The 25,918-nt window shown below is 43.3% G+C and overlaps 4 protein-coding genes across 6 annotated transcripts; 2 read left to right on the top strand and 2 right to left on the bottom strand.

Annotated features, from left to right (window-relative positions):
• Nucleotides 1-373: 373 nt before the first annotated feature.
• Nucleotides 374-7,995, top strand: LIPT1 (lipoyltransferase 1). 2 transcript variants are annotated; one of them, XM_073352397.2, is made up of 2 exons: nt 374-478; nt 1,797-7,995. In XM_073352397.2, the coding sequence occupies exon 2, from the start codon at nt 2,081-2,083 to the stop codon at nt 3,200-3,202; it is 1,122 nt and encodes a 373-aa protein (XP_073208498.1). In that variant the 5' UTR covers nt 374-478; nt 1,797-2,080; the 3' UTR covers nt 3,203-7,995. The 2 variants fall into 2 exon arrangements, with proteins under 2 accessions (XP_073208498.1, XP_073208507.1); XM_073352406.2 differs by having other exon boundaries at nt 374-605.
• On the bottom strand, nt 3,733-9,973 carry MITD1 (microtubule interacting and trafficking domain containing 1). The gene is given in 8 exon segments (XM_073352421.2): nt 3,733-5,735; nt 5,810-5,870; nt 6,223-6,338; nt 7,008-7,094; nt 7,177-7,313; nt 7,459-7,560; nt 9,794-9,946; nt 9,949-9,973. Coding segments are annotated over 8 exon segments (777 nt in total). The 3' UTR covers nt 3,733-5,639.
• A 186-nt stretch (nt 9,974-10,159) lies between these two features.
• On the top strand, nt 10,160-12,603 carry MRPL30 (mitochondrial ribosomal protein L30). 2 transcript variants are annotated; one of them, XM_073352386.1, is made up of 6 exons: nt 10,174-10,267; nt 10,627-10,729; nt 10,948-11,031; nt 11,658-11,804; nt 12,231-12,304; nt 12,390-12,603. In XM_073352386.1, the coding sequence occupies exons 3-6, from the start codon at nt 10,966-10,968 to the stop codon at nt 12,520-12,522; spliced, it is 420 nt and encodes a 139-aa protein (XP_073208487.1). In that variant the 5' UTR covers nt 10,174-10,267; nt 10,627-10,729; nt 10,948-10,965; the 3' UTR covers nt 12,523-12,603. The 2 variants fall into 2 exon arrangements, with proteins under 2 accessions (XP_073208478.1, XP_073208487.1); XM_073352377.1 differs by lacking the exon at nt 10,627-10,729 and having other exon boundaries at nt 10,160-10,267.
• Nucleotides 12,604-19,538: 6,935 nt separating this feature from the next.
• On the bottom strand, nt 19,539-25,231 carry LOC140914468 (lysozyme g). Its single transcript, XM_073352365.2, has 6 exons — nt 24,954-25,231; nt 23,819-23,911; nt 23,188-23,289; nt 21,712-21,908; nt 20,599-20,737; nt 19,539-20,317 (listed from the first exon to the last, which is right to left on the bottom strand). Exons 2-6 carry the CDS (start codon nt 23,859-23,861, stop codon nt 20,184-20,186), a joined length of 615 nt encoding a protein of 204 aa, XP_073208466.1. The 5' UTR covers nt 23,862-23,911; nt 24,954-25,231; the 3' UTR covers nt 19,539-20,183.
• Nucleotides 25,232-25,918: the final 687 nt, after the last annotated feature.

The following is a 25,918-nucleotide window of genomic DNA, read 5'->3' as shown; positions in this document are numbered from 1 at the left end:
TTTTTTTCAGACAAACCACAAAGGCTTGTCTCTGACCCCAGCAGAAGTCGGTCCCGCAGAACAGACGCTATCAGCCCAACCCTGCCTCGCTCACAGAAGGACACACACAGAGCAAAATCCCTTCCTGCCCCTGCCGTGCGCAGCCTGGTCCGGCTCAGCCCCCGGCCCCAGCGCGGCAGAGCTTCCCTCACGCTTCGCCAGGGGACCCAAGCGCCGCGCAGCTGAGCCTTGCCTTCTCCCGCCCAAGCCCCCGCTCGCTCACGTGACCTACCAGCTCGCCTGGCAAGCCCCGCCCCCCGTGCGTGGGAGGGACGCGGTGTCTCCTCTTCTCCCTTCCCCCACGTCACCGAGCGATTCGCTGGGGGAACGTCAGGTCCCAGCTGCGGCGCGGGGCCGGAAGGGTTTGGGATGCGCACCGAGGACAGACGGTCGATATAACGGGCCGCGTGGGAACGGGAGGCGGCTGGAGTCTTCCGCCGTGAGTAGTGACCTGACCCCGCTACAGGCACCGGCGCTCGGGGTTTCTTGCTCTCCTGGCACAGCCGGGCCCGGCCCCACCCTGCCACCCGCCCCTGGTCTGCGTCCCAGCGGTCTGCCGTCGGAGGGTGCGTAACAGGAGGGCACGTGCCCCTCCCCTCCCCTCCCCTCCCCCACTTGCCCCCCCGGCGCTGCCGAGCTTCCCTGCCCCGCCCTCCTCGAGCCGGCGGAACGTCACACCCAGCGCGTTCCGTCACCGCGGAGCTAAAATAGCCTCGGGCGGGCCCCCTCCGTCGCGCTCGCGCCCCGCCCGCGGCTCCTGCGCCCGGCAGGGTTGGTAACTCCGGCGCCAAGGAGCGACTGGGCACGGAACTGACCTATGCCCGCTCCTCTCTAGCGCGGTCCCTGAAGCGGGGCGGGGGGGGGAAGAGTGACCTTGACAAGACGACGCGTTTTAGTGTCCAGGGCCATTTAAATCCTGCACGTATTAGCTGGACCACTTTACTGACTCCTTAAAAAGTTAACCTGCATATTTGTGGCAGACTAGATTGTTAAATACTTCTGCTGCTCTTGAGGGAATTCCGTGCCAACAAAATAAAAATTTTGCAGACGTTTTGAAATGTTGCACCATTCTGCAAATTTTATTTGTGAATACATAAATGTGGAGGCTGCGGCATGGGAGTGGGGAGCACAGGCCATTGGCTACACAGAAGTGGGAGATCACCCTACAGCTCCCCCTCAGATACAGAGCTGAGGCTGCACCTGATGGTGCCAGTGGTTGGCCCTGCCCCTCTATGCCAGGCGCACCAGATGTGGACAGGCAGACTCCTCGTGTGAGAGCAGATCCAAGTGCTGGGTGAGAGGGTTCTGTGTGGGGCAGTCTGGCTGCTAGCAGCTTGGATACAGCTGTGTGTGTGGGAGGGGATCTTGATGAACAGGGGCTGGTTGGAAGGTTCCGGGTGCAGGAGCAATGGCAGTCTGCAGTAGCGTCCAGGGGAAGGTGGTTGTGGCTCAGCGGGAGGTCCAGGTGCTGGGGAGTGGGGCTTGGTGGGGTGGGGGTCTGGGTATAGCTGGTTTGGGCTCAGTGTGGTGGGGCATGTGACCACTCTTGTGGCTTCCCTTTGCTTCCCCAGCAGTAAGTCACTTTTCTGCAGAGAAGCAAAGAAATCTGGAGAGGAGGGGACCATGAATTCTGCGCATGCGCAGTGGCACAGAATTCCCCCAGGATCAATGTTAATGACAGTATTGTAAAATTACATTGTAGGGGGGAAAACAAATACAATCAGATACTATACTTTCCTCCCCTTCCTCACTTCTAGTAATATGCAGCAAGAGGAAACAGCCTTCTATAGCCCCATCTTAGATATTGACCATGCACCTGTGGTGGAATACCATCATCATATCTGGGAGAAGGAAATCTACCTTGAAAACACATTCATTGTGGTAGCATCACTATTTGGTATCCTGGGAAGAAAGTGAGTACAGCATGATTGCCTTTAGTGATGTGTTTGTACTGGAGGAGTGCGGATTATGAACATCTTATACTAAACTTTGACAGACCTGCCTCTCCTTTCACAAGTTATCTGATAATTTTATTAAAACCATGGTAATCCCATCATCCCTGAAGAACTATTTTCAGTTATTTTATGTCCTCAAGATTTCAGCAGCTGGCTTCAAGTGTACAGCAAACAGAGGACTCATTCTACAGTCTGTTTCTAGTGATGTTTACCAGAATTTGGCTGTGGAAGATTGGATTCATGACAACATGAATTTAGAGAACAGACAGGTTCTTTTCCTTTGGAGAAATTCTCCCACTGTGGTGATTGGGAGACACCAGAATCCCTGGCAGGAATGTAACCTCAAGATAATGAGGAAGAAGAACATAAAACTAGCTCGAAGGAGAAGTGGGGGAGGGACGGTTTACCATGATCTGGGCAATATCAATTTTACTTTCTTCACATCCAAGAAAAAATATGAGCGAATGGAAAACTTAAAATTGGTTGTTAGGGCTCTAAAAGGATTGCAACCCCAGTTAGATGTGTATGCCACTGACAGATTTGATCTCTTGCTAGATGGGAATTTTAAAATCTCAGGTACTGCTGCAAAGCTAGGAAAGACGGTTGCTTATCATCACTGCACTTTGCTATGCAATGCAGATAGGTTTCTTTTATCTGCTGTACTGAAGAGTCCTTACAAGGGGATAAAAAGCAATGCCACTCCTAGCATGCCTGCTTTAGTGAAAAATCTCTTTGAAGAGGATCCTACATTAACATGTGAGATGGTCATGGATGCTGTTGCTGCAGAATATGCAAGATGCCATCAAATTGACCATCATATTACCCTAATAAACCCAGCCGATGAGACAGTGTTTCCTGGAATTAATAATAAAACCAAAGAACTACAAACCTGGGAATGGATATATGGCAAGACACCAAAATTTAGTATTAGCAGTTGCTTTAACATAGTGTATGAACATATTCTCCTTGAAGTTAAAGTGGATATTCATGTAAAGCATGGGAGAATTGAAGTTTGTAACATAGATTTGCCAGAGCAGTGGCTGCCACCAGCAATGTGCAATGAACTAGAGAAAAACCTAATTGGCAGTAAGTTTTGCCCCAGTGAAACCACAATATTAGCAAGTGCTCTGCTGAGAATATGTCCACAAAACTATGAGTTGCACAGGAAGTGGAGTCTCTTATGTGAGAATGTGATGACACTAATGTGATTTTCATAATGAAAGTGTAAGTCACATCTCTGATATGGACTAGTGCATGATTTACTAAAAACGTAGAATAAAATGTTTATTTTCAGTATGTTGTGCAAGTTGATTTTATAGGAGTAAGTTACCACTGAAATAACTTTCTCTTGATTTATCCACTAACGTTCTTGGAGTCTAGTGCTTTAGTTCATGACTGATTGTGTAACTACTAATTAGACTGATTATAAAACTAAATTTCATATCACCACTGTCAACATGAAACTATTTCTCAATCACTGAAATGAACATGTACTTAGTCACCCAAATACATGAAGATACTTCAGACTAGATCTATATGCTAAGAGTTCACATCTCAGAGGCAGTGACTTGCTGGAAAGCTATATTGGATTTGGACAGAATGATAGTTTGTTTTAAAAAGACTGAAGCCACTAGACTAATATGAGGTGGTATTTTGATACGTTTGTTAACTTCTAAGAGTTTAAAGTTAAATGTATACATGGAGTATCCGCATGATCTACATTTTAGGCTCTAAATTAAATTTTATTCTAGACTTCCATCTTATGGTCTACATGGTAAAGTTTGCATGTTAACATCATGAAAAAAATCAGTATCAGTAAATAATGGGCCATGCACCTGTCACCAGCTCAGACATCATGCAGGAGAACTGCATTTTGATTCCTGTGTCTTGCTCTCTTTGATGGTTCTAGTCCTCAACTGGAAGGATAATGGCCACAAAGCAGGACCACACATTTAGACAGTCTGATCAAGTATGACATATTCTGTTCAGTTATCTTCCATTTATCCGTATGTGGGCCCCTCAGTACATGCACTGCCATTAGTATTCAAATAAGTTAATCACTGAAATGGAGACTTTTGAAGGGTGTTAAATTGTGGTGTGATTGCCAAATGGTATTTCACAGAGGACTCTGCACAAATATTCACTGATTTTACAGCTCTCCACCTTGTTTTAGAAGGAAACAATTGGCCTTAATTATCTAGTTAACTGAGCTACAGTTTAACATGGTTTCAGAGTAACAGCCGTGTTAGTCTGTATTCACAAAAAGAAAAGGAGTACTTGTGGCACTTTAGAGACTAACCAATTTATTTGAGCATAAGCTTTTGTGAGCTACAGCTCACTTCATCGGATGCATACTGTGGAAAATACAGAAGATGTTCTTATACATACAAACCATGAAAAAATGGGTGTTTACCACTACAAAAGGTTTTCTCTCCCCCCACCCCACTCTCCTGCTGGTAATAGCTTATCTAAAGTGATCACTCTCCTTACAATGTGTATGATAATCAAGGTGGGCCATTTCCAGCGCAAATCCAGGGTTTAACAAGAACATCTGAGGAACCGGGGGAGGGGGGTGGAACAAGGGGAAATAGGTTACCTTGCATAATGACTTCGCCACTCCCAGTCTCTATTCAAGTCTAAGTTAATTGTATCCAATTTGCAAATGAATTCCAATTCAACAGTCTCTCGCTGGAGTCTGGTTTTGAAGTTTTTCTGTTGTAATATCGCAACTTTCAGGTCTGTAATCACATGACCAGAGAGATTGAAGTGTTCTCAGACTGGTTTATGAATGTTATAATTCTTGACATCTGATTTGTGTCCATTTATTCTTTTACGTAGAGACTGTCCAGTTTGACCAATGTACATGGTGTTTTCCTTCAATCCTATTGTTTTTTTCTTTAAAGTATAATACTAAAGACAGTTGCCTAACTTCTATATATTTGGATTTTCTGTGTTGGATCAAAAACATCTAAGTTTGTGAAGCGTGTATAATTTACAGAAACGTAACTAGTTTCCTAAGCACTTGTGAACTTTTAGCACTGCTAATTCATCATATTTGATACAGTAGAACCTCAGAGTTTACGAACACCTTGGGAATGGAGGTTGTTTGTAACTCCGAAATGTTCGTAATTCTGGACAACATATGGTTTTTCTTTCAAAAGTTTAGAACTGTACCTTGGCTTAATATAGCTTTGAAACTTTACTCTGCAGAAGAAAAATGCTGCTTTTAACTATCTTAATTTAAATGAAACTAGCACAGAAACAGTTTCCTTACCTTGCAATTTTTTTAACTTTCCCTTTTAGTTTTTTTAGTAGTTTACATTTAACACAGTACTGTACTGTATTTGCTTTTTTGTTTTGTCGCTGCTGCTGCCCAATTGTGTACTTCTGGTTCCAAATGAGGTGTGTGGTTGACTAGTCAGTTTGGAACTCTGGTGTTCATCACTCTGAGGTTCTACTGTACCTTGCTTTAAAGTGTTACCCCATTTAGTTTAGAAATTCTATTAATTCACACTGCAAGTAATCAAAAATATAAAAAAATATAGTTTATTCCATAAAAAGTGTACACTACATGTAATTGAGAGAAATTTAAAAGCAGGCATTTAAAGGTTGTAAGAGCAGTAATTAAATAACAGAAATATTTGGTCATGTTTTCTTTGTATGTTTAGTATGAAAGACATCCACTGTTGTTTCATGACATGGTCTCAAATCAAAGTCACAGTATCCAAGGCAAAAACGACCCTGCAAAAAGGAACACAATTTTAGAATAAGCCATGTTGTAGTTCAAATTCATTCAAAAGAAAATACACACCTACCTGTGGTTTCTTAAAATAATCAAGCCCTCTTCCAATCTTAATCATCCATCCATTGTTGAATCTATTTAAAAAATTCCCAATATTATTCCATCTTCACAAGTTTACAAACTGTAGGTACATTTAACATAATTAGGAAAAAAACCGTAATCATATCTACAAGTTATGCAAATTCCTCCCACCATTTCAATCAAAATTTCTAGCTAGAGTAGATGTCAACTGTATAATACAGCAATGTCTTGTTTTAAAAACTAGACCCAGCGGTCCCAAAGTTGAACACAGTATAAAACTATGAAGAACCTACTTTACTGGATAAAGTAACTGCCTTCTGCCTTGAATGACATTTGTAACCATGGTTATAGATAATTTGTCAAGATTAAATAATTTGGAATTTATTGGTTTTCTGCATCACCAACCTTATTTCTCGATCATGAATTGAAGATGAAAATGAGACATTCAGTGTTACTCCATAGTTCTTTAGTGATTGCTTTATTTCTTCTAGGCTACTTGTCTGTTGACTCTTTCCACTACCCTGTTAAGAGTAAAAGTTGTTTTTTCATCTTGCATGTTCCAATTGTGTCCATTTATCTTCTTCAATTCACTAACACCACTTTGTTCTTACTCTTATCTAAGTCTCAAAATGCTTTATGAAGGCAGATAAATTATACTCATTTTTGCAGATGGGATGACTGAGGTACCGTGACTACCGTGGCCAAAATCACATAAGCAAGCCAATGACTGATTATGCACAAAGACTCAGTTCTCCCTCAGGGTCCCATGTGCTAACCATTAGATATGCTGCCTCTCCAGTACACTGGATTATCTGTTCAGATTAAGATTTGGGCTAGAATGAGTATAATGACAATGAGAGGGTTTATACTTGTCATAATCCCAAAATATCAAAATGTATCCAGGCCTTCCTTATTATAAAGAGTCTCCCAGCAGAATTTATTTAATGGTGTTTCTTACAATAGACAGTCAACTAGGACAATATAAACATCTTTCTTCCAGGGTCACTTCCACTTAGGATGCCACATAAGTAGAATTTATTAGTTAGCAAAATATTTGGAATTACACTATTCAGTGTTTGTTAAATCCTCTTGACCTGATTGCATCTCCTGTTGAAGGAGAGAGGGCCTCAGTCTATCAAATATTGGTAAATATGAATAATAGATATTATACATGAAGTCTAGATACTTACTTCATCATAGGAAGTTAGGAGGTGGATAGTTTTCACTCTGCAGGGCCCCTTAACAAGCATCTCACAGAATCTTAAGAAGTTGTAGAACTGTAAGAGTTAGTTTGATTATTTAATAACTGAAAAAAATTGTTATAGTTTTATAGATAAACTACATTCAAGATCCACTTGCCTGGTGAACATGTCTGATGTATGGGTCCTCTACCCAAACTTCTGTAACGGTCTCATTAAGGTAGTCTTGGAAAACCTTCTCATAGCTGAAACCAGTTGAATTTTCTTCAATTTTAATTTGCTGGTGGTATTTACCATCTAAAAAAGAAGTATCCTTCACTAAACAAGACAGTGCAATCATACACTTGTATTCTATAAATCCTAGGTAACTGTATTGTAACTTCAGATGTACAAGTGCATCATTTCATGAACATTTAAAAGAATTTACAGTACAACTTCATACCTTCTCTTTCTTTTTCAATATGTTTTTTAATAGCTTCAGCTCTCTTCATGTATTCAGGTATTTTTTGTCTGTAATGAGCTTTTTTTGTTTCATCTTTTGTAGCTGTGAATCAAAAATATTCAGATTATCTCAAAAAAGGAGGACAACTACGTCTGGTAATTATTCCCCAGGATATAAAGTCCTCTAATTTTTTTTTCATTCAACAGTCTAAAGGAGAGGAGAGAGATCCTCTACTGGACCTACATCCATGCCCAAGAGCCAGACCCTTTACTATTTGATTCTCAATATTTTTCATTATGTGTACCTAGGCTTGGCAGAATTTGATATTTTTTAAAAATAATTTTGACTGGTAATATCAATGTTTATTTTAATCACTTTAAAAATTTTCACAGTTCCAGAAAATTATGGGTGGGTGGTGAGACATTATTTAATGAAAGTAGGAGTTGAGATTCAACAAATTAAAGCTTTTTAATGGTTAAAACACAAATTATCAACATCACATGTCAAAATATACAAATTAAATATCCTTAAATGAAACTCTAATATGTTCTCAAGCAGTTCTTCTTTCCATTATTTCTGTAAATTTTGATTATTATTCATGGAAATACTTTGTTAGTACACAAATATTTTGTGTGTTTCTGGTGAAATCAACCCTTACCAACATTTATCAATACAAATCTAAACCTTCCAAGCCTGCATATACCCCAGGATAAGCTTCTTGAACCTGTGTGTGTGTGTGTGGGGGGGAAGGGCTTGGCTACACTTGCATGTTACAGCGCAATAAAGGACCATGGGTGCACCAGCTCACTACCCATCCACACTGGCAAGACACAGAGTGCTCTCACTCCACGGCTTCAGCACTGCTGGTACTCCACCTCTGCGAGTGGAATAACATTTGCTGTGGTGCCAGTGTGAACGAGTTGTTGTTTTAGTGCGCTCTGATCAGCCTCCGGATATGTCCCATAATCCCCTTAAGTCAAGTGGCCGCTCTTATCATTGTTTGGAATTGGCTGTAGGAATGCAGAAATGCCCCTTAAAAGCTCCGTTTCTGACAGCGGCTGCTGGCTGCTTATCTCCTTCCAGACAAAGCAACCATTACTGTGGAATGCTGTGTGAGAGAGAGAGGGGCAGGGGAGGGTCTGTTGCTGTCTGAACTTACAAGACAGCATGCTGACATGCTCTCAGCCCCCCAAAAACCCACTCTCTCCCCACCACATACACACAACACACTCTCTGTCACACTCCACCCACCCCCCCATTTGAAAAGCACAGTTGCAGCCACTTTGCATGCTGGGATAGCTGCCCATAATGCACCGCTCCCAATGCCATTGTAAGTGCTGCAAACGTGGCCATGCCAGTGCGCTTGAAGCTGTCAGTGTGGACAGACTGCAGCGCTTTCCCTACTGCGCTCTGTGAAGGCGGGTTTAACTCAAAGCGCTCTACATTGGCAGGTGTAGCCAGTAATGTTCTTAGCACTTGTCTACATTTAAAATGCTACAGTGGTGCTGCTGTAGCACTTCAGTGAGGATGCTATCTACACTGACAGGACGGGTTCTCCCCAGTGTAGGTAATCTCTCACGGACCTTGTTCTATCTACAGTCAGGGTTAGGTCGGTTTAGCTGCATTGTCCAGGGATGTGGATTTTTTACACCCCCTGAGAGATTTAGTTACCGATCTAATTTCCTAGTGTAGACCAGGCCTTAGTCATTTATGAAGAGAGACCCAACACAGGCACATATAACCGTAACATGCACATCACCGCCTCTCTAAGCATGTAGCACATACATTAATGTTATTAGGGCTCATCTACACTTAAAACACTTCAGTAGCACAGCTGTGTGGCTTCAGCCTAGACACTTCCTAAGCCAAGGGGAGGGGTTCTCCACCTCCCCAAGAGGCAGTAGCTAGGTTGTGAGAAGAATTCTTCGGGCACCATCTACACAGGGATTTGGGTCGGTTTAACTACACCAGGTAGGGGTGTGGATTTTTCACACCTCTGACCAACATAGTTAAGACAACGTCATTTTCTAGTATAGACCAGGCCTTAAAGAGGCAGCACCTGCAGGTCAGCCAGAGCTGGGCTCCCTCCCGCCACGCGCTCTCTGCAACCCCGGAGAAAATGACAGCCCCCAGCCCCAAACGTTTGCAAGCTCAGGAAGGAGCAGCGTTAACTCTGCCGGGGGGGTTGCATTGGCGCTGCGGCTCCCGACCTTTGCCGGCGAAGCGGGGCGGGCAGGAAGCCAGCCCCGGCTCTGGGTGGGGTGAGCTACAGCGCTGGAGGGGAGGTAGGGGCCACGCCGCGGAGCCCGGGTGTGGGGATCCAGCCCGTCGGTACCTTTCAGCACCTGCAGCAGCAGGTCAATCCCCTCCTGGTAACACACCAGCGACTCCTGGAAGCGGGACGCCGAGTCCAGCTCCACCGCCCGCTTCAGCGTCGCCACCGCCGGGGGCTCCAGCGCGGCCACCGCGCCCGGACCGGCCTGGGACATGGGGGCAAGCGGCACCCGGCGGGCATCGAACCCCCAACCTGAACCAAGCCTGCGCGCGCCACCAGCCACCACTTCCGGGAGCCAGGCGGAGCTGGGGGAGGCGGTCACGTGATTTTCAGGACCCAGAAAAACCCGAAGCGGCCGCCGGTGTCGCGCTTTATTCCTTCCCCTCCCTCGCGCCGGAAGTAGTCGGAACCAAAGTGCAGCGGCTTCTGGGCGCCGATCTTAGTGGCTGCCGGAATCCGGAAATAACATTCGGGGCCAAGATGGCGGCAGCAGCGCTGGGCTGCGTTGCTAAGAGACCCCCGGCCGCCTGGAGAGTGAGTGGGGCGCAGAGCTGGAGGGTTTCCCTGTGCTGGTCGCCGTGGGAGTGGGGGGCAGTTCCCTCAAGGGGAGGAAGGGCGGCGTGAGAGTGGGACCCGGTCCTGCAGCCCCTGGCCTCCCATTGCCCCGGCTGCTGCGCTCCGTGCTCCGCTTCCCTGGCCCCTTGAGCCCCTGGTGAAAGGGTCTCAGGACTGGGGCTCTTGCCCCTCCGAGCTATCCTGGGCCACGCTAGGGCGGGCTGCAGCCTGATTCCCCTGGGACCGTCCCTCCAGAGCGGGTCAGCCCCAGTGAGTTGCGCTGCCTGATCGCGCTCAGAGTGCGTGTCCCGACTCACCGAGGTTTTCCTCGTTTGCAGGGCCAGAAGCACGCCTGCCGTTCTGCAGCCTCCGTTCTAGTGAAACCAGGGGTTGTGTCCTCATTTCACTAGACACCAGGAGCAGAAACACAGGCTTGAAAAGGTTTCAAAAGTATTTGGTTTCATTAAGCAAGACTATGCTAAATGTCTCGGTGTCAGAACACCCACTGATATAATAAGGGCACAGTATTGTATCGGTTATCCTGGTTGCACAATGGGACCCTGATCCCAATTTAGTCATTTCACGGTTTTATGTACAATACAAATGTTAATAATTTTTTCCTTGAATAAATTTAACAAATCATGCCATAACTTTTTTAGACTCTGGCAAAAAGCAGCATGGAATCACTGACTTGGACAGGATGGATTCGCCATAAATTTACTAAGTCAAGAATTCCAGCTTCAGTAAGCACAATATTTAAAGATTTGAAAGCATGTTTTGGGTTTGTTTATACCTTTAATTTTTTTAGTAAGACTAATTTGTAACAGTACTGAGCAATACCATTGTTAAACCAGAGAGATATGCACTCAGATTCTTGTATGAAAAACCAGTGTCTGATCGTAGTTGATTTTATTTCTGAAACAGGGCATTCTTGAGTCATAAGCCTGTCACAATCATCTTACAAAGTTGGGTCCCAGTCCTACAACAAGACCTCTGCTCTTATGTGTTCATATATATATGGTTGAAGAATCATGCCCCCAAAGACTAGGCTATATATGAGTGGAGGATCATGACCCCAAACTTATTGTATCTTTACGCAAACTGTCATGAGGAAACAGTTGAAATAATTTTAGGTTATTTGGAGATTAGCTTTTTTAATACTATGGTCATATGTTGCTGCTTTGCCTTTCTGGAAGGGATGCTTATTAGAAATTTAGGGGGGGTTGCCACATTTTCTTTCTAGTGAAAGACTAAAATATATTTTAGGGGAATATTTTTACAGCAAGATATTGTTGGATTCAGTAACTGTTTGAAAATGTTTAAAAATAAAAAAACAAAACCATGCCTTTTGTGAACTACTTATTTGTAGGTATTTCAGCCACGGCCTTCAGATCATGAAAAATACGGAGGTGATCCTCAGCAGCCTCACAAACTGCATCTTGTCACTAGAATCAAAAGTGGAATAGGTCGTCCATATTGGGAAAAGAAGATAATACATGATCTTGGACTGGATAAAGTATACTTTCTAATTTACTTTATTTCATGTTTATCATGCACATCTGTAAAGTAATTAGCCTAGAAATTTAGGGCAAAATTCTTTTCTCAGATCTTCAAATCCTATTGAAATCAAAAGGATTACTCACAATAATAAAGTTGAGCAAATAGGTAGGCATTTGCATGATTGGAGCCTAGATGTATGGATCTCCCATGGATATTAATAGGAAATAAGCATTTGTATTAATGAAGATGTTGGTGAATCCCAAAAGTTTAATGAATTTTAGCACACTTATTTTCAAGAAGTGTGAATTTCCCAAAGTAGTTTAATTTTGTGTACTATGTTCTTCTTTTATTGATATGTGAATTCTTCAGTTGAATACATCAGTTCCTAGAGACATAAATTGCTTTTTCAAAGTGAGTTTGTAACATTCTGCATTGTTTATAGGCAAATCAGCCCAGAGTGCACAAAAATATCCCATCTGTGAATGGAAAACTGAAAGTCATAAAGCATCTAATAAGGTTTGTTAACTTTTCCTTTAACCAGCAACAATTAAAATAACTTGTTACCATAGTCCATGTTTTAAACAAATTCTCTTGTCTGTAGAATTCAGCCCCTGAAACTGCCTCATGGAATTCCCACAGAAGAGGAAATGTCAGATACCTTACTTAAGAGCACAGGAGAATTAGTAATTCGGCGGCATCTGAAATGCGTGGAACAAAAAGCAATTAAATCGTAGTATGCACTGACTATTCTCACTTTTGTAAAATTATTTAACCAATAAATTGGGAGTTGTGTCTACAGTAACTCCTCACTTAAAGTTTCGTTGTTACATTGCTGATCAATTAGAGAACATGCTCATTTAAAGTTGTGCAATGCTCCCTTGTAACGTTGTTTGGCAGCCGCCTGCTTTGTCCACTGCTTGCAGGAAGAGCAGCCAGTTGGAGCTAGCTGGTGGGGGCTTGGAACCAGGGTGGACCGACAGCCCCTCATCAGCTCGCCGCACCCCTAAGTTCCCTGTGCGGCAGCCGCCCAGCAGGCCATCAGTTGCTGGTAGCTCAGTTGTCATGTGCTGCTTCTGCCTTGGAGCTGCTCCCAGGAGCCTCCTGCTTGCTGTGTGCAGGGACGGGGGCGGGGAGGGAGAGGAGAAGAGAGGGGGGCTAACGTCAGGGTGTTCCCCTCCCATGTGTCTCTGTCTGCCGTGCTGTCTCCCCTTCTTCCATTCATGCTGCCTTGTAGAGTGTGAGGCTACATTAACAACAATGGGTTAACCCTTGAGGGCTCAGCCAAAAGCTAGTTCATCATTTAGCAGTAAGCCATTCCCTGGGAAATATCCCACCCTCTTCCACCCTCTAGCTTCACTACTTCAACCAAGCTTCACAATCATCATCACTGTGTACAGTATTAAATTGTTTAAAGTTTATACTGTGTGTGTGTATGTATAATATATAGGTTTTTTTGTCTGGTGAAAAAATTTTCACTGGAACCCAACCCCCCCCCCCCCACATTAATTCTTATGGGGAAATTGGATTCTCTTAACATAGTTTTGCTTAAAGTCGCATTTTTCAGGAACATAACTACAATGTTAAGCGAGGAGTTACTGTATTAAATGATTAAAATGGAACCCAGCCTGTCCATGAGTAGCACAGTTTACTGTCTCACTATAAAAGTTTTGAGTTAAGACCCTGAAACAACTGCTTCCTCCAACACATTGTGAACATTGCCCAAAAGGCATTTTGCCAGAAGGCAGCAAATGGCACACTGGGATGCCTACCCACCATGTATAGCACTTTGTATCAAAACAAGAACTCCTGGAAAATACGTGCAGTGCAGACACAAGCAGCCAAATATGCAAGCACATGAGTGATGTACAAACTTCAGCAGCTGAATGCTACCATAACTTGTGTAGACATGGCCTGAGTGTGGGATACAGGGAGGCATCTATCTGTGCTTGCAATCTACAGCTGGGAATGCCTTTCCTGGAGTCAGGCACCTTCGATGCCTAAGCTGTTGCTTGAAAGAACAGAAGTTAGGCACCTGCCTGACCCCCACAACAATGTGTGTGTGTGTGTGTGTGTGGAGGGTGTTAAAGGAGGAGATGGCAGGTGCCGTCCTTTGTCCCAGTGTCAGAGTGCTCACACAGAATGTGGGAAACTGGTTCAGTTCCCCACTCCGCCTGACAAGCAGAAGGGATTTGAACAGGATTCCAACCTCAGGTGAGTGTTCTAACCATTGGACGATAGTCTCGTTCTCTCTCTGGGCCCATTAATATTTAATACAACATAGAATGACTACAACAAGAGACCCACATCTGAATATGCCCTGGGGGTTAGGGTGCTCACTTGAAAGGTGGGAAACTCCTGTTCAAATCCCCTCTGCCTATTGAAGAAAAGGGGAAATCAAATGGGCTTCCCTCAGCCCACCTGAGCACCCTAACCACGGGATCAAGGTTATAAGGGAGTTGTCCTCCTCTGTTTTGTGTGGAGTAAGTCATGCTTAGAAAATGCCTACCTGATCAGGCCGTGATGGTGTTCCCCCATCTATCATCTGATTTGAGGATTGCACTGGGGCTTAGGTGTGAGTTAGGCATCAGTATGCAGGCCCAGGGGCAAAAATGAGGTTCCTAAGGAACTTTTCAAGTGAAAATTTATTCCATGAGTGAGTTTAGGCACCTATAGGGTTAGTTGGCAGCTCAGTGGGGGTTTTGTGGATTGCAGTGGTACCCACATTTGGGATTTAGGCACCTAAATTCCTTTGGAGCTGAGCCACCATCCTTTCTCAAGATGAATTACTGGACTGAAGTCATTTTACCATGTGTGTCCATTGTGGATTTTTTGGGGTGCAGCAGGTAGCCACACCCTAGCATAAAAGCTGAGTTAAAGAGCAATAAGCCAATTTAGATAAAGCCTGTTTAAACAAAAATTGGGTTTATCAAGGTACCTGAAAAATGACTGACTATATATGGGAACACAAACTTTTATTTACCTTTAAGAAGAAATGAAAGTCCTGAAAGTTCCATTTCTGTGCTCCTTTTTGGGTACAATTACTACTCCCAGATTGTCTGGAAGTTAGATCCCATGGTGTTCGCAGCCTTTGATAAAGTTCTATTAAACTATGTGGATTCTTTAACTGAACACAGAACAGGTAAAGAATAATAATCTTGACTATACAAGAGGTGCTTTAGTGCAAAGCTCTCAGAGAGGTATTCTGAACATTTTTCAACCTGAAACCATACACTATTTTCAACCACAAACCATACGCTATTGCCTTTGACTACACCCTCAAGTCACCAACTTTTCTCCACACTGACTCCACTACATAACCCAAAGTCTCTTGGGCTGTTTCAGCCAAAAAATCCCAAAAAGCATACATAATCTGGTAATTGTTTGGTTTTTTTTAAAGTTTATTGTGCCTGCTTAAAACCAAGGGGACACTTATATTCAATGTTTATAAATTCGATGTCATTTAAAAAAATACTATACTATCTATATGTTCTTACTAAAAATGATGTATTGATCATTCTATGAGTGTGTGTGTGTATATGTGTATATGTCAGTAAACACTGCACCAGTTTTGCATTTGGTTATTAGAGTTAAGACTTCCAATTTTAATAACCTAATGTAATCTAACCTAATCTAGTATAATTAATATATGTAATTTTTCATTTTTAGAAATTATTTCTAACCTAAACGCCTCTTGGAGCTCCTAACTTATTTTTCTATTTCCAAGATTTATATCGGAAAAGTAGTATTTTTTTAAATCACTCTGACTACACTACTTTTAGAAACTGTTCTCTATACGAGTGCTAGTTTCCAAATCCATTTCTCTCCAAAAACTGGACTCTTGCAGTAACATCATTTCGGTAGTCATTATTTGCTGTGCCAATATCCATTCTGTCATAGCTCTGGACATTTTTAGGTCCTGCATTATATGCAGAAATTGCACCTGAAAGGAAAAAAAATAGATATACTTAAGAGAAACTTGTTTCTTTTTTAAGAAATAAAACTAAACACAAATGCACCTCAGAAGCTTGTTCCTTCAGTGTGCAGTTCCCTTTTGTTCTATAAACACCTTTGGCAAAGTGTGACCCTAACGCACTCCAAGTGAGATGGCAAAGGGCTCCCAGCTATGCAACAGTAAATATTAACTGGCCTGACAAGCTCAGCACATTTCACACTGTTGTCATGATATTCATTTAAAAGGTGTCTTGTAATATATCGCTTGTAAACTAATAACATGCTGGTCATTAATATAGCTGTGAAATGTATGTAACAAAGCTGAATGACAGTATGGATAATCTCTGATACTATCTTTTGGAGTCTGTAAACAGACAAAGGAGGCAAAACAGGTTTATTTTTGTCAGTCTATCTAAAAAGGTATCATGTGAAGCGTAGGCACCGACTCCATGGGTTGGCTAGAACACCCATGGAAAAAAATAGTGGGTGCTCAGCACCCACCAGCCACAGCTGTTTGGCCAGTCCTGCTGATCAGCTGTTTGGCAGAGGGTGGGAGAAGGGGGTAGAGCGGGAGTGAGAAGAGACAGAGTGTGGGCAGTGCCTTAGGGGAAGGGCGGGGACAGGAAGAGGTGGAGTGAGGGCGGGGCCTTGGGGGAAGGGGCCGAAGTGGGGTGGGGCCTCGGGGAAGAGTGGAGGTGGAGCACCCACCCAGAAAAATGAAAGTCAGCCCCTGTGATGTGAAGTATCATATGCAAACTGGTAAGATGCTGGTCCTGAAACTCATTGCGTGGTGTACTACTGAGTGTGTACAAAGAGTTATAAATGTGTGCTGGAAATATGTTCTTAAAATGTGTTTAGCAGGCAGTGCATAAAGCCCAGCCTCCCCTAGACAAAATAATGTGTATTTACATGTCTGACCAGCTTGATCACCAAGAACAATGAAAAGTATATTTACATAAAGGTAAACAAAGCTAGCAAGTGGGGGTGAATGATCTTGATGGGGAATGGAGTCCGCGCCCCCAGGAAGCCTTCCTGGCTCTTGAAACAGACAAAAAACATTGGGGAAATACAAAGGGGGTAAAGAGACATTTGATTCACCCATCATCTGGGAAAACAAAGAAGCTGTCGCTTTATAGTGACGAAAGACGGGTCTTCCTGCAAAACTAGTTGGAGAATGTTGACAACTTGGTGTAAGTAAGAAACCATGCTAGGCAAGCTGTATCTTGCTAGAATTAAGTTTTAGACATTAGAATGCAGGTTAGTTTTGTTTTTAACCCTTTTGTATCTCTCTCGCTTGAAATCACTTAAATCTATTTTCTTTGTTAACCTTATTCGTAGTTTTACTACAAACCCTCTCAGTTCTGTGTATGAAGGTGGGAGGGGTATAACCCCAGCTGAGCTAACAAGCTGTTATGTGCACTGGCTCTGTTGCCGGCACCCAGTGCCAAGAGGCTAAACAACAGCTGGAGTTGGTTCATTACCCGGTGTGCTATTACCCATTACCCAATAATCACAACGGGGTGGAGAAGCAGAAAAGTTTATTTGCAGCTGCAAAAAGGTACAGGGAGAATAGAATCTCAAATCCTGCACGCAGAGCAGGAAGTTACACGGGCTTTTATACATCCTTTTTCCCAGCATACTTATCCAATAGCAAGCTGCCCTAAGTATCCATATAGCCAGCCAATCCAGTTCCCAGCTAGTGCCCTTGTTCTCTGTATCATTTGTTAAACCATACATAAAGCTGCTTTATTCAGCATTGTTCTTCTATATCTGCCCTGTTTGGCCTTGCTTAGTTTCAGGCAGTCTGACTCTGCAACATGTTGTTGAAGATCCTCAGCTTAACTGCTGTGAGTGCCTCCAGGCGGGGGCGGGGGGGGGCAAGGACACTTGGGCCTAGTACGCAGAACTGCTGCGAGTGCCTCCAGGCGGGAAGGGGGGCCAAGGATACTTGGGCCTAGTGCGAGGGGGCTTCATTGACACTCGTGGTCTTCCATCCCCTTGAGTTACCTAGTGGCCATGCCCCAGTGTCCCCAACAGCTCTCTGAAGACAGCAAATGTGGGGTTACCTCTGTGAGTGTCCAGGAAGAGGGACTGGACACTTGCAGGAGAGACTTGACATTGGAAGGTTTGTTGTGGTGACCTCACAACATGTAACTGGGGTGAAGGAAGGTCAGAATGAGACCTTTGTGCTGTCAGCATGCTGCTGGGGCCAGGGCTCGGGGCCAGGGCTCTGAGCCAATGCTGCACAGCTTAAAGGCACTCAGGGTTCCAGGGCTGGTGGTGGAATCTAAACCACTATGTTTCTGGGGATACCCCTGACTGATCAAGCATGATGGCTTTCACTGCATCATAATCTCTAGCTGTTTCCTCATCTAGAGCATGGCAGGCCACCTGGACTTCCTTGGAAAGAAAAGGGCCCAAGCGGGTGGCCCAGGTTTCTCTACTCCAGACTGTGGTTGTGGCTACATGCTCAAATGTGACCAGGAAGGCCTCCGGTTTGTTATGGAGCCCCATCTCGGCCAGGGGTATCCCTGGACTGGGGTTCAACAAATTTTGGAGAGGCTAAGCTAGTTAGCCACTATAACTGTGACTCCTGGAACTGCTGTTCCTGTTTCTGCTGCTAGAGCAGCTGAAGCACCTCCAGGAGCACAGCTGGATATTGCTGGGCAGCCTGCTGGGCCTCTTGTTGACTTTCAGCTCATAGCCGCTGATTTTCAGCAGAGCTGTCCTGCTGCTGGGATAGAAGTCTCATCAATTCTTCAATTTTTAAAGTTTTCCCCTGCCCTTGTTTCAGTGGCCAACCCTCAAAAATCCACTTTGAGTACCAACTTGTAATGGGGCCCTCACCTCTGGAGAGCCTCTGAGCAGTGGGGTGCCTTATCAGTCCTTTTCTCACCCTAGGTGCCCCCTGCAGGCTGCTGGCTGACCTTGCTGGGTCTTTGGTGGCTCTCTGGCCCTCCAGTCCAGTCATAAAGTCCAACTGGACCCCCGCCAGGGTATTAAAGAGGCCAATAAATAAATGGTCTATCTGCCTTCACTAGGGTCTTCAGCCCAAGCCCTGAGCCCTTTAAATTCAGCCCTTTGTTCAGGCTGCTAAAGAAGTTCAATTCTCTTCTTGGGATTTATGCCACTTTACCTGTGGCCAAGAGGAGCACCCAGGGCTGCCCACTATAAACAGCAGCCACATATTTCTCAATTTGGTTAGTTGCTGCTTCTTCCTGGACTTCTTCCTACCTGGCCCTTTCAGCTTCACCCTTATCTCAGGGTTAAAGTTCTTAGGTCCTCTCTCTCCCTGCAAACCCAGCTATGCAAAATGCAGAAAACAAACTCTGTCTATCTCTCCAGTTCCTTTTGCCAGACAGGAGCACCCTTCTGTTTATAGTACAACAGTCTTTCCATTGACTCAATGGACATTGGTTCAGGCTCTTAAAGGTCCTAAATGAATTGACCAGCTTTTCAAAAATGCTCCTTTATCCTGTAGCTCCATTGGGAACAAATGGATTCTGAACGCACTCCAGAAAAAGTGCTCAACTGCTGATCTCAAAGTCAAAAGAGTGTAAGACCTGCTGTACTGGATAAGACTAATGTTTTCTCAAGTAGGTTATCACTCCTTTTCATTTAATGAGGTGGTAAGGCCTTTGGAAGCAGCAAAAAACCCCATAATCTCAGGTAGCATAATCTCGGGTAGCAATTTCTTTCATTCAATTCCCTTTTAAGTTTGTTTATCTGCTTTAAATGTATTGTTGTCCTTATCAAACATTGGTTAATACAACTGAAAAGATGAGCACTGGAGTCTTGCTTCATTTGCTAAATAACAATTTTTATTCAATTTTCATTTGCTTATTTCTGTTCAATTAAAAGCATCCATCCCAGGCTCTAGGCATTTCCATGCCAAAGTAAAAGATGTGTCAATAAAATCCCCACATACAATAAGTTTACAGATCTCTGTCCAGCTGCAATGAAAAATAAATTGGCAGACTAAATCACAAAAAGGTTGAAAATCCATGTTTCCTTCCCCAAAGAGATTACTTTTCCCTTTTTATTTCTTAAGACAACAGCAGATATTGAAATATACATATGATTAAAAAGGGGAAGGTAGAAGACTAACAGGAGATAGAGCAGCTTTAATAACTCAGAGAAATAATCAGAATAGGATGAGATATTATCAATACTCTGGTTAATGTTTCCTTTGGTTAGATAGAGGCCAACTGTTTTGAAGTTACCATATAACCAATGTTTTACTGATTGCAGAATTTAAAAATCTGGTGCCTGAGACCCCACCCCCTCTACTGAAGTAATTCTTCCCACTGCAGTCAGAGGGCCTATATGCATCAATATGGATTTTCAGGATACAGCTTTTAATCTTCTTCCAAACATACCTAATGAACGTCAGACTGATAATCAGATGCACCACAATGTATCTGAAAGAAGAGAACTCCCAGATTCAGTATCCATTTCTCTTATAAAACTTGGCTCGTGCAACGACATCATTGGCATAATCATCGCCAGGCGTGCCAATATCCATATTTACATAACTTCGGACATTTCCTAGTCCTCCGTTGTAGGCAGAAATCCCACCTGAAATGAAACACCAAAGTAGCTAACACAGTCAATATAAACTAGATTTGGGGGGGGGGGTATAAATATTCCCCATGCAGTGTTAGAAACCTTTCACACAACACTGTGCTAAAGAATGGGACACCACTCAAACTCAAGAAGTAGACAAACAGCATCAGTGGTGAAAAATTATGTGAGATTCTTTTAAATGCTTATTATTCTAGAGTGTCAGTAACACAAACTTTCAAACATGATTTTTGCCAGAGATTTTCCCTTAATTCCTATACAAATCTACACTGTACCTTTCATCTGTTGTTCCTTTGTCCATCTGGGGAATTTTTTCTGGATTCCCTTAATCATACCAATAAGGATTTGTGTAGCATCAAGGAGATGATCTTCACCATTCCACTGTCCAACAATACTATGGTAGTTTTTATCAACCTAGAAGAGCCAGGGGGGAAAAGAGGATGTGTTTATGCAGTTTATTTTCCTCTCAATATACTCTACGTGATTTTAATTGTCAAATTTTGTTTGATAAATCAGTTTTTGGTCATTAATGTCCATGGATCTTCAGTGCACTTCCTGTTGTGCCTTGAGCACAGACACCGAGGGATAGTATATTGGACTGTGCTAATGAAAAAAGACTTATCTTAAAATGCTGCTTCTTTTCCATTTCAAGTTGTAGTTATGTATTTGGCTACCACTGCTACAGTGTCTGGTGCTGCAGTATGTGGGCCACACTTCCTGACCCACAGAGGAAAGTAAGGGCTTTATCCAGAAAATCTTTACTTCTCATCCTTAAAGATTTTCCTTCTGAGTAGTCTCACCGACTTCATTACAAACATATAATGCCACAGATGACAAGGGCCTGGCTAAATTCAAAGAAATGCAAAAGTTCAAAGTGAACCATAAGATTACACTCTGTTCTTTTGTTGTTGGATTATCACTGACAGTCTTATTTTATGGTGTTAGCCAGGTGCGTATATTAAACTCTGTTGTTATCATGAAGGACTCAGTGGCATGAGATTGTGGCTAAAGCCTGCCCTGTCATTCTGAGCCTGCCAGTTTTCATCTCATCTTTTTGTCTGATGCTTTCCCCCTAACTTGCTGCTGCCACTAAGTACTTCACTTTTCTTGTGTAGAAGGGTAAAATGTGCAGCCTCTTCAGGGACTTCCATTAACCCACAGAATGAACTGCTGTTCAAACTGAAGCACAAGAATCCCACTCTATCACCCCAGGTCTGACCTATGCCAGTGCGATGCGCCGCTGCCCCAGCAATAGTTCATTTTCTAGCAGTGTGCCAAGTATCAAGCTCAGACAGAGCTGCACTAGTAAGAAACGAAGCAGGCTCTCTTTGTTGAAACACTTGGATATACACTAGTATTTTATTCCTAGTTTATTGATCATTACTGACCTGCATTAAACCAAATGCATTGCCGTTATCGCCCCAGCCACCCTTTAGGAGAGTTCCAGCATGCGACTCCCGAGAGACGATACCAGCGATCACAGCTGGATCCACACATCTTTTTTTGCCAGCGCTCTTAATGATGGTTTTATATTTGTTCATATTATTTAAGTCCCTCTCAGCAATCTTTTCTGATGCAGGAACTCCTGTAGTAAATGTAAAAGTAAAGGTGTTTTCTTTAAGATTATTAAGTCAATGTGACATTTCAAAAGCCAAGAGCTCTGGTCTGCTATATGAGAGCCTTTGTGAGAGTTTCAGAGTAGCAGCCATGTTAGTCTGTATCCGCAAAAAGAACAGGAGGACTTGTGGCACCTTAGGTGCCACAAGTACTCCTTTTTGCGAGAGTTATGTGTGTTGTGAAAGCAAGGCAAAAACGAATTGTGCCCTGTGTAATTAACGTGTAAAAGCTGGTTTAATTTCTATATCTTTAGGTCCCAAGATGGAATGGGCTTGGGAAGAGTTGGAGAGAGAGCATGTTCAGCCTCTGAAGAGAAACTGACAGCAACCTGTCGGTGTCTGGATGATGCAGGAGTGATGTTGAGAGGAGTCATATCTACCCCTCTATGGCCAGAAGGACAGGACTGTACTACGGTGTTTCAAAGCTGAGAGGGAGATTCAGAATGGTGGGATTCTTAGGGACAGATGTAGAAGACTTATGTAGAGGGGGACAACTGCAATTTGAGACAGTAGTTCCCAATAGTTGCACTTTTGCCTCAGTTTCTTTTGGAGTCTCAGGACCATTTCATGATACATTAGAAGGGAATCTCAATCCTACCCACAAAAGGAGGGTTTGGCATTAAGTCCAATTTTATTTGTAGAGCAAAAGAATAGGGAGCTCCTTTGATTTTCCCAGCAATACCGGATAAACTATTGATCTGATGTGCAAGTAGCGGGTGTAACATAATGAGGACTACCCAAGCAAATGGGATCACGAATTCCTCAGTACCAATCCCAGCTTTGCCACTGATTTGCTGAACAGCCTTAGGAAAATCATTTGTGTCAAATTTTAAAAAGTGACTGTTAATTTTGGATGCTTTAATCAGAGACACCTTGGGCCTGATTTTCAGAGATTCTGAACATTCACAGCTCCTGGTAAGTTTAATTAGAGATGCTTGTGTGAGCACTTCTGATAATTAGGCCGTAAATGTCTGAAGTTGGATACCTAAAGAATCAGAAGCCACCGGTGTAAACACTGACTTTTTAATTTCTGGACCATAATCATCCCAAGGTTTTATTAAGTTTTCCTCTCTGTCTTAGTTTCCTCATCTGTGAAATGAGGAGAATAATACTAGCCAATCAGAATGTTTTTGTGAGGTTTAATCAATTGATGCTTGTAAAAGCCCTTTGAAGGTGTAACGTACTATGGATCATTGTGACGACTCTGTGTGCTGAAGTACAGCAACAAAACAGCAGAATTATACTCACCACAGTAATTTAAACCTTCTTGTCTTGCAGTTTTACAGGAAGCCCCAGTGGTATCAACGTTGTTTATGTTACCAAAGCATCCAGTCTGACTCTCAGAAGTACCTGAAAAATTAAATGCAGTTATTTTACATTAAGCATCTATTGTGAACATAAGTAAAGCTAAGAGAATTCAAAGTCATAAACTAGACTCTGGTCCACTCTGAGATGGGGTACATTCCATTGTGGGTTGTTTTGGAAAAAGATCTTATGGAGAGGAGGACTTCTTAGACAGAAGACACTGCCTCAGTTGAGGGGGGAAGGCCTATGCAAAGAGATGTTTCTTTCACTGGTCTCTAAAAAAGGCCAGACATGAAAGTGTCCTGACCTCTATACCCCAGTGCTCCTCACTGGGAACACCTGATTCTCACTCCTTGCTAGAGTCATCCTTGATACTGAAAGCTGCATTGTCAAATATTGTTTGTCTATTCCATTTGCTGTTGCACCAAACTCATTCTTCCATGTCCATAATTAGGTTTTGTAGGAGTGGTCAGAAAAATGCCTTAATCTCTTATCTCCCCATCCCTACAATCATCTCTTTACACTGTTGCTTTGGCACTGAGCTTAGTGAAGTAGATATGGACCTCAAACTCACCAAAAAGGGCAGCAAGGCCCAGAATCATCAGCGTTAGTAGCATGGGGACAGTTCTTCTCAAGCACCCAAGAGAGTCGGAAAATAAATCCAAGTCTGCAGAGAAACCAAAATATCAAAATGTACAGTACCACTGTGAAGAAGTACAAAGAAATGATTGGGTGCTTTCTTCACTGAATGTGCAAATACTGAGATACAAGGGAATTTTGTGTATTAGTGTATAAATACTGGGACTGAGGGCGCAATAATAACTCTGCCTCCCTTTGACACAGCACACAAATAAGGTCATTTCAATGTAGAAAAGATCTGAGAGAATAAACACAGCAAGTTGTAATTATTTAATTTTGATCATATTCATAATGTGCCTTTGTAGCATCTTAATAGCTTACTTCAAAATACAAACCCCAGTAATATTTGATCTGGAATTAGTAACATTCATAGTGTTCAAGGTGACCTGCTGCTGCTGCTACAAATGCACCTTTATTCTATGCCAGGGTCCCCTACACCCACTGTGCAGTTGATTGTTAATTGTTGTTGTCATTTCTATGAGCAGAGCACAGGAGATTATCACCTCTACCCTTTTTAGCAGTGCCAGGACTCTGGTTTTCTCTAAAGTAATTTGAATAATCAACGGATGCCTCATCGCTTCTATTCACTGTACAGCAGGGACACAGTAATAACCACTAAGGGTATGTCTGCACTATGAGCTAGGGGTGTGATTCCCAGCTTGCATAGACATTCTCTTGCTAGCTCTCATCAAGTAAATGCTCTAAAAATAGAGATGAAGCTACAGGAGCACAGTCAGCGGCGAGTGGCAGCATCGGTTAGCCGTGCTGAGTACATACCCATGGAGTTCAGGCAGGTTCTTACTCGGCACAGCTAGCCTGTGTGGCTGCTTGCCACTGCCCATGTTCCCACAACTAATTTTAGCACCCTAGAGCTAAAAGAGTGAGTGATTATATCTATGTGAGCTGAGAATCACACTCCTAGCTCATAGTGTAGACTTTGCCTAAAGGACAAATCCTGGAGTCTTTACTCAGGTAGAACTTATTTAATCTTTCATTACTACCCAGAGGATTTTCTAATGAACAGAATTCAGAATAGCTCCCATTCTGAATTAGCTTAATATTTTACTCACCTGTCTTCAGCTTCTCTTCTCCTAGAACATGGATGTTTTGAAGAGCTTTATATATGCTAGACAGTACTTCCCTGTTTACTCAGCATGTTCTTCTAGTATCAGATGTGATCAAATTTACTGTCAAGTTTCATAATGAGAACAAACTCCAGTAGGTGCTCTTGTGGGAGCTGGCATGAGGGCAGATGTAATCTTCCACTATTTGGCATGATTCAAATTTCAAAACAAACAAAAAACTCCTCTTCCCAGCAGTTCTCCCCTCCTCCCCTTCATTTTTCTCTGATTTCACAACCTCCTCCCTAAATGGTCTGTGGCAAAGTCCAAAGCAAAGTCAAGGCATTCACCCTCCCTGGGAATGTTTTTCCCCAGTCCGGTTCCGGTATCACAAACCCTTTTCAGGAGATTCTGTGGGAACAAACTAAAAACATTTTTCCTCCCTAGCAGGAACAACTAGTTCCTAGAGGGTGGGACCTCACTGCACACATCAATGGCTCCTTCCATTCCTCCATTCCACCCGAACCCTTACAAGTTATCCAGTGGGATGTCCACTTTCTTGGCTAACACACTGGAGGTTGAACTGGGGACCTCTAGAGCTAAAAGCATCAGCTGCTACAGATTGAGCTAAAGCTTTGTATTTGGTGACTGTTGCAACTCATCTCCTCTGTTTACTGGGCACAGAAGGGGACCTGGAACATGCTCATCAGAGGGTTACATTTGCACCCTCACACCCCCCTCTATTGCAGAGACACAGTGCAACCCCTCCCCCCCTAACAATCAGGGACTGCGTATAGTCCCCTGTTCTCCCCTTCCCTTCCACACCAGGAGTTCTGAGTCCCTCATTTCCCCCCAGCCTCCAGTGTAGGAAGCTTCCTTCCTTCAATGCTCCTCTGATTGGGCACACTTGCACTCTCCCCCACTATGGAGCAGGCTTTGGGGAGGCAGTATGCCAGGCATGAGGAAGGGAAGAA

Source organism: Lepidochelys kempii, chromosome 1 (assembly GCF_965140285.1).
Source record: "Lepidochelys kempii isolate rLepKem1 chromosome 1, rLepKem1.hap1, whole genome shotgun sequence".
In the NCBI taxonomy this organism is placed as follows: Eukaryota; Metazoa; Chordata; order Testudines; family Cheloniidae; genus Lepidochelys; species Lepidochelys kempii.
This window is presented reverse-complemented; position numbering and strand designations above follow the sequence as displayed.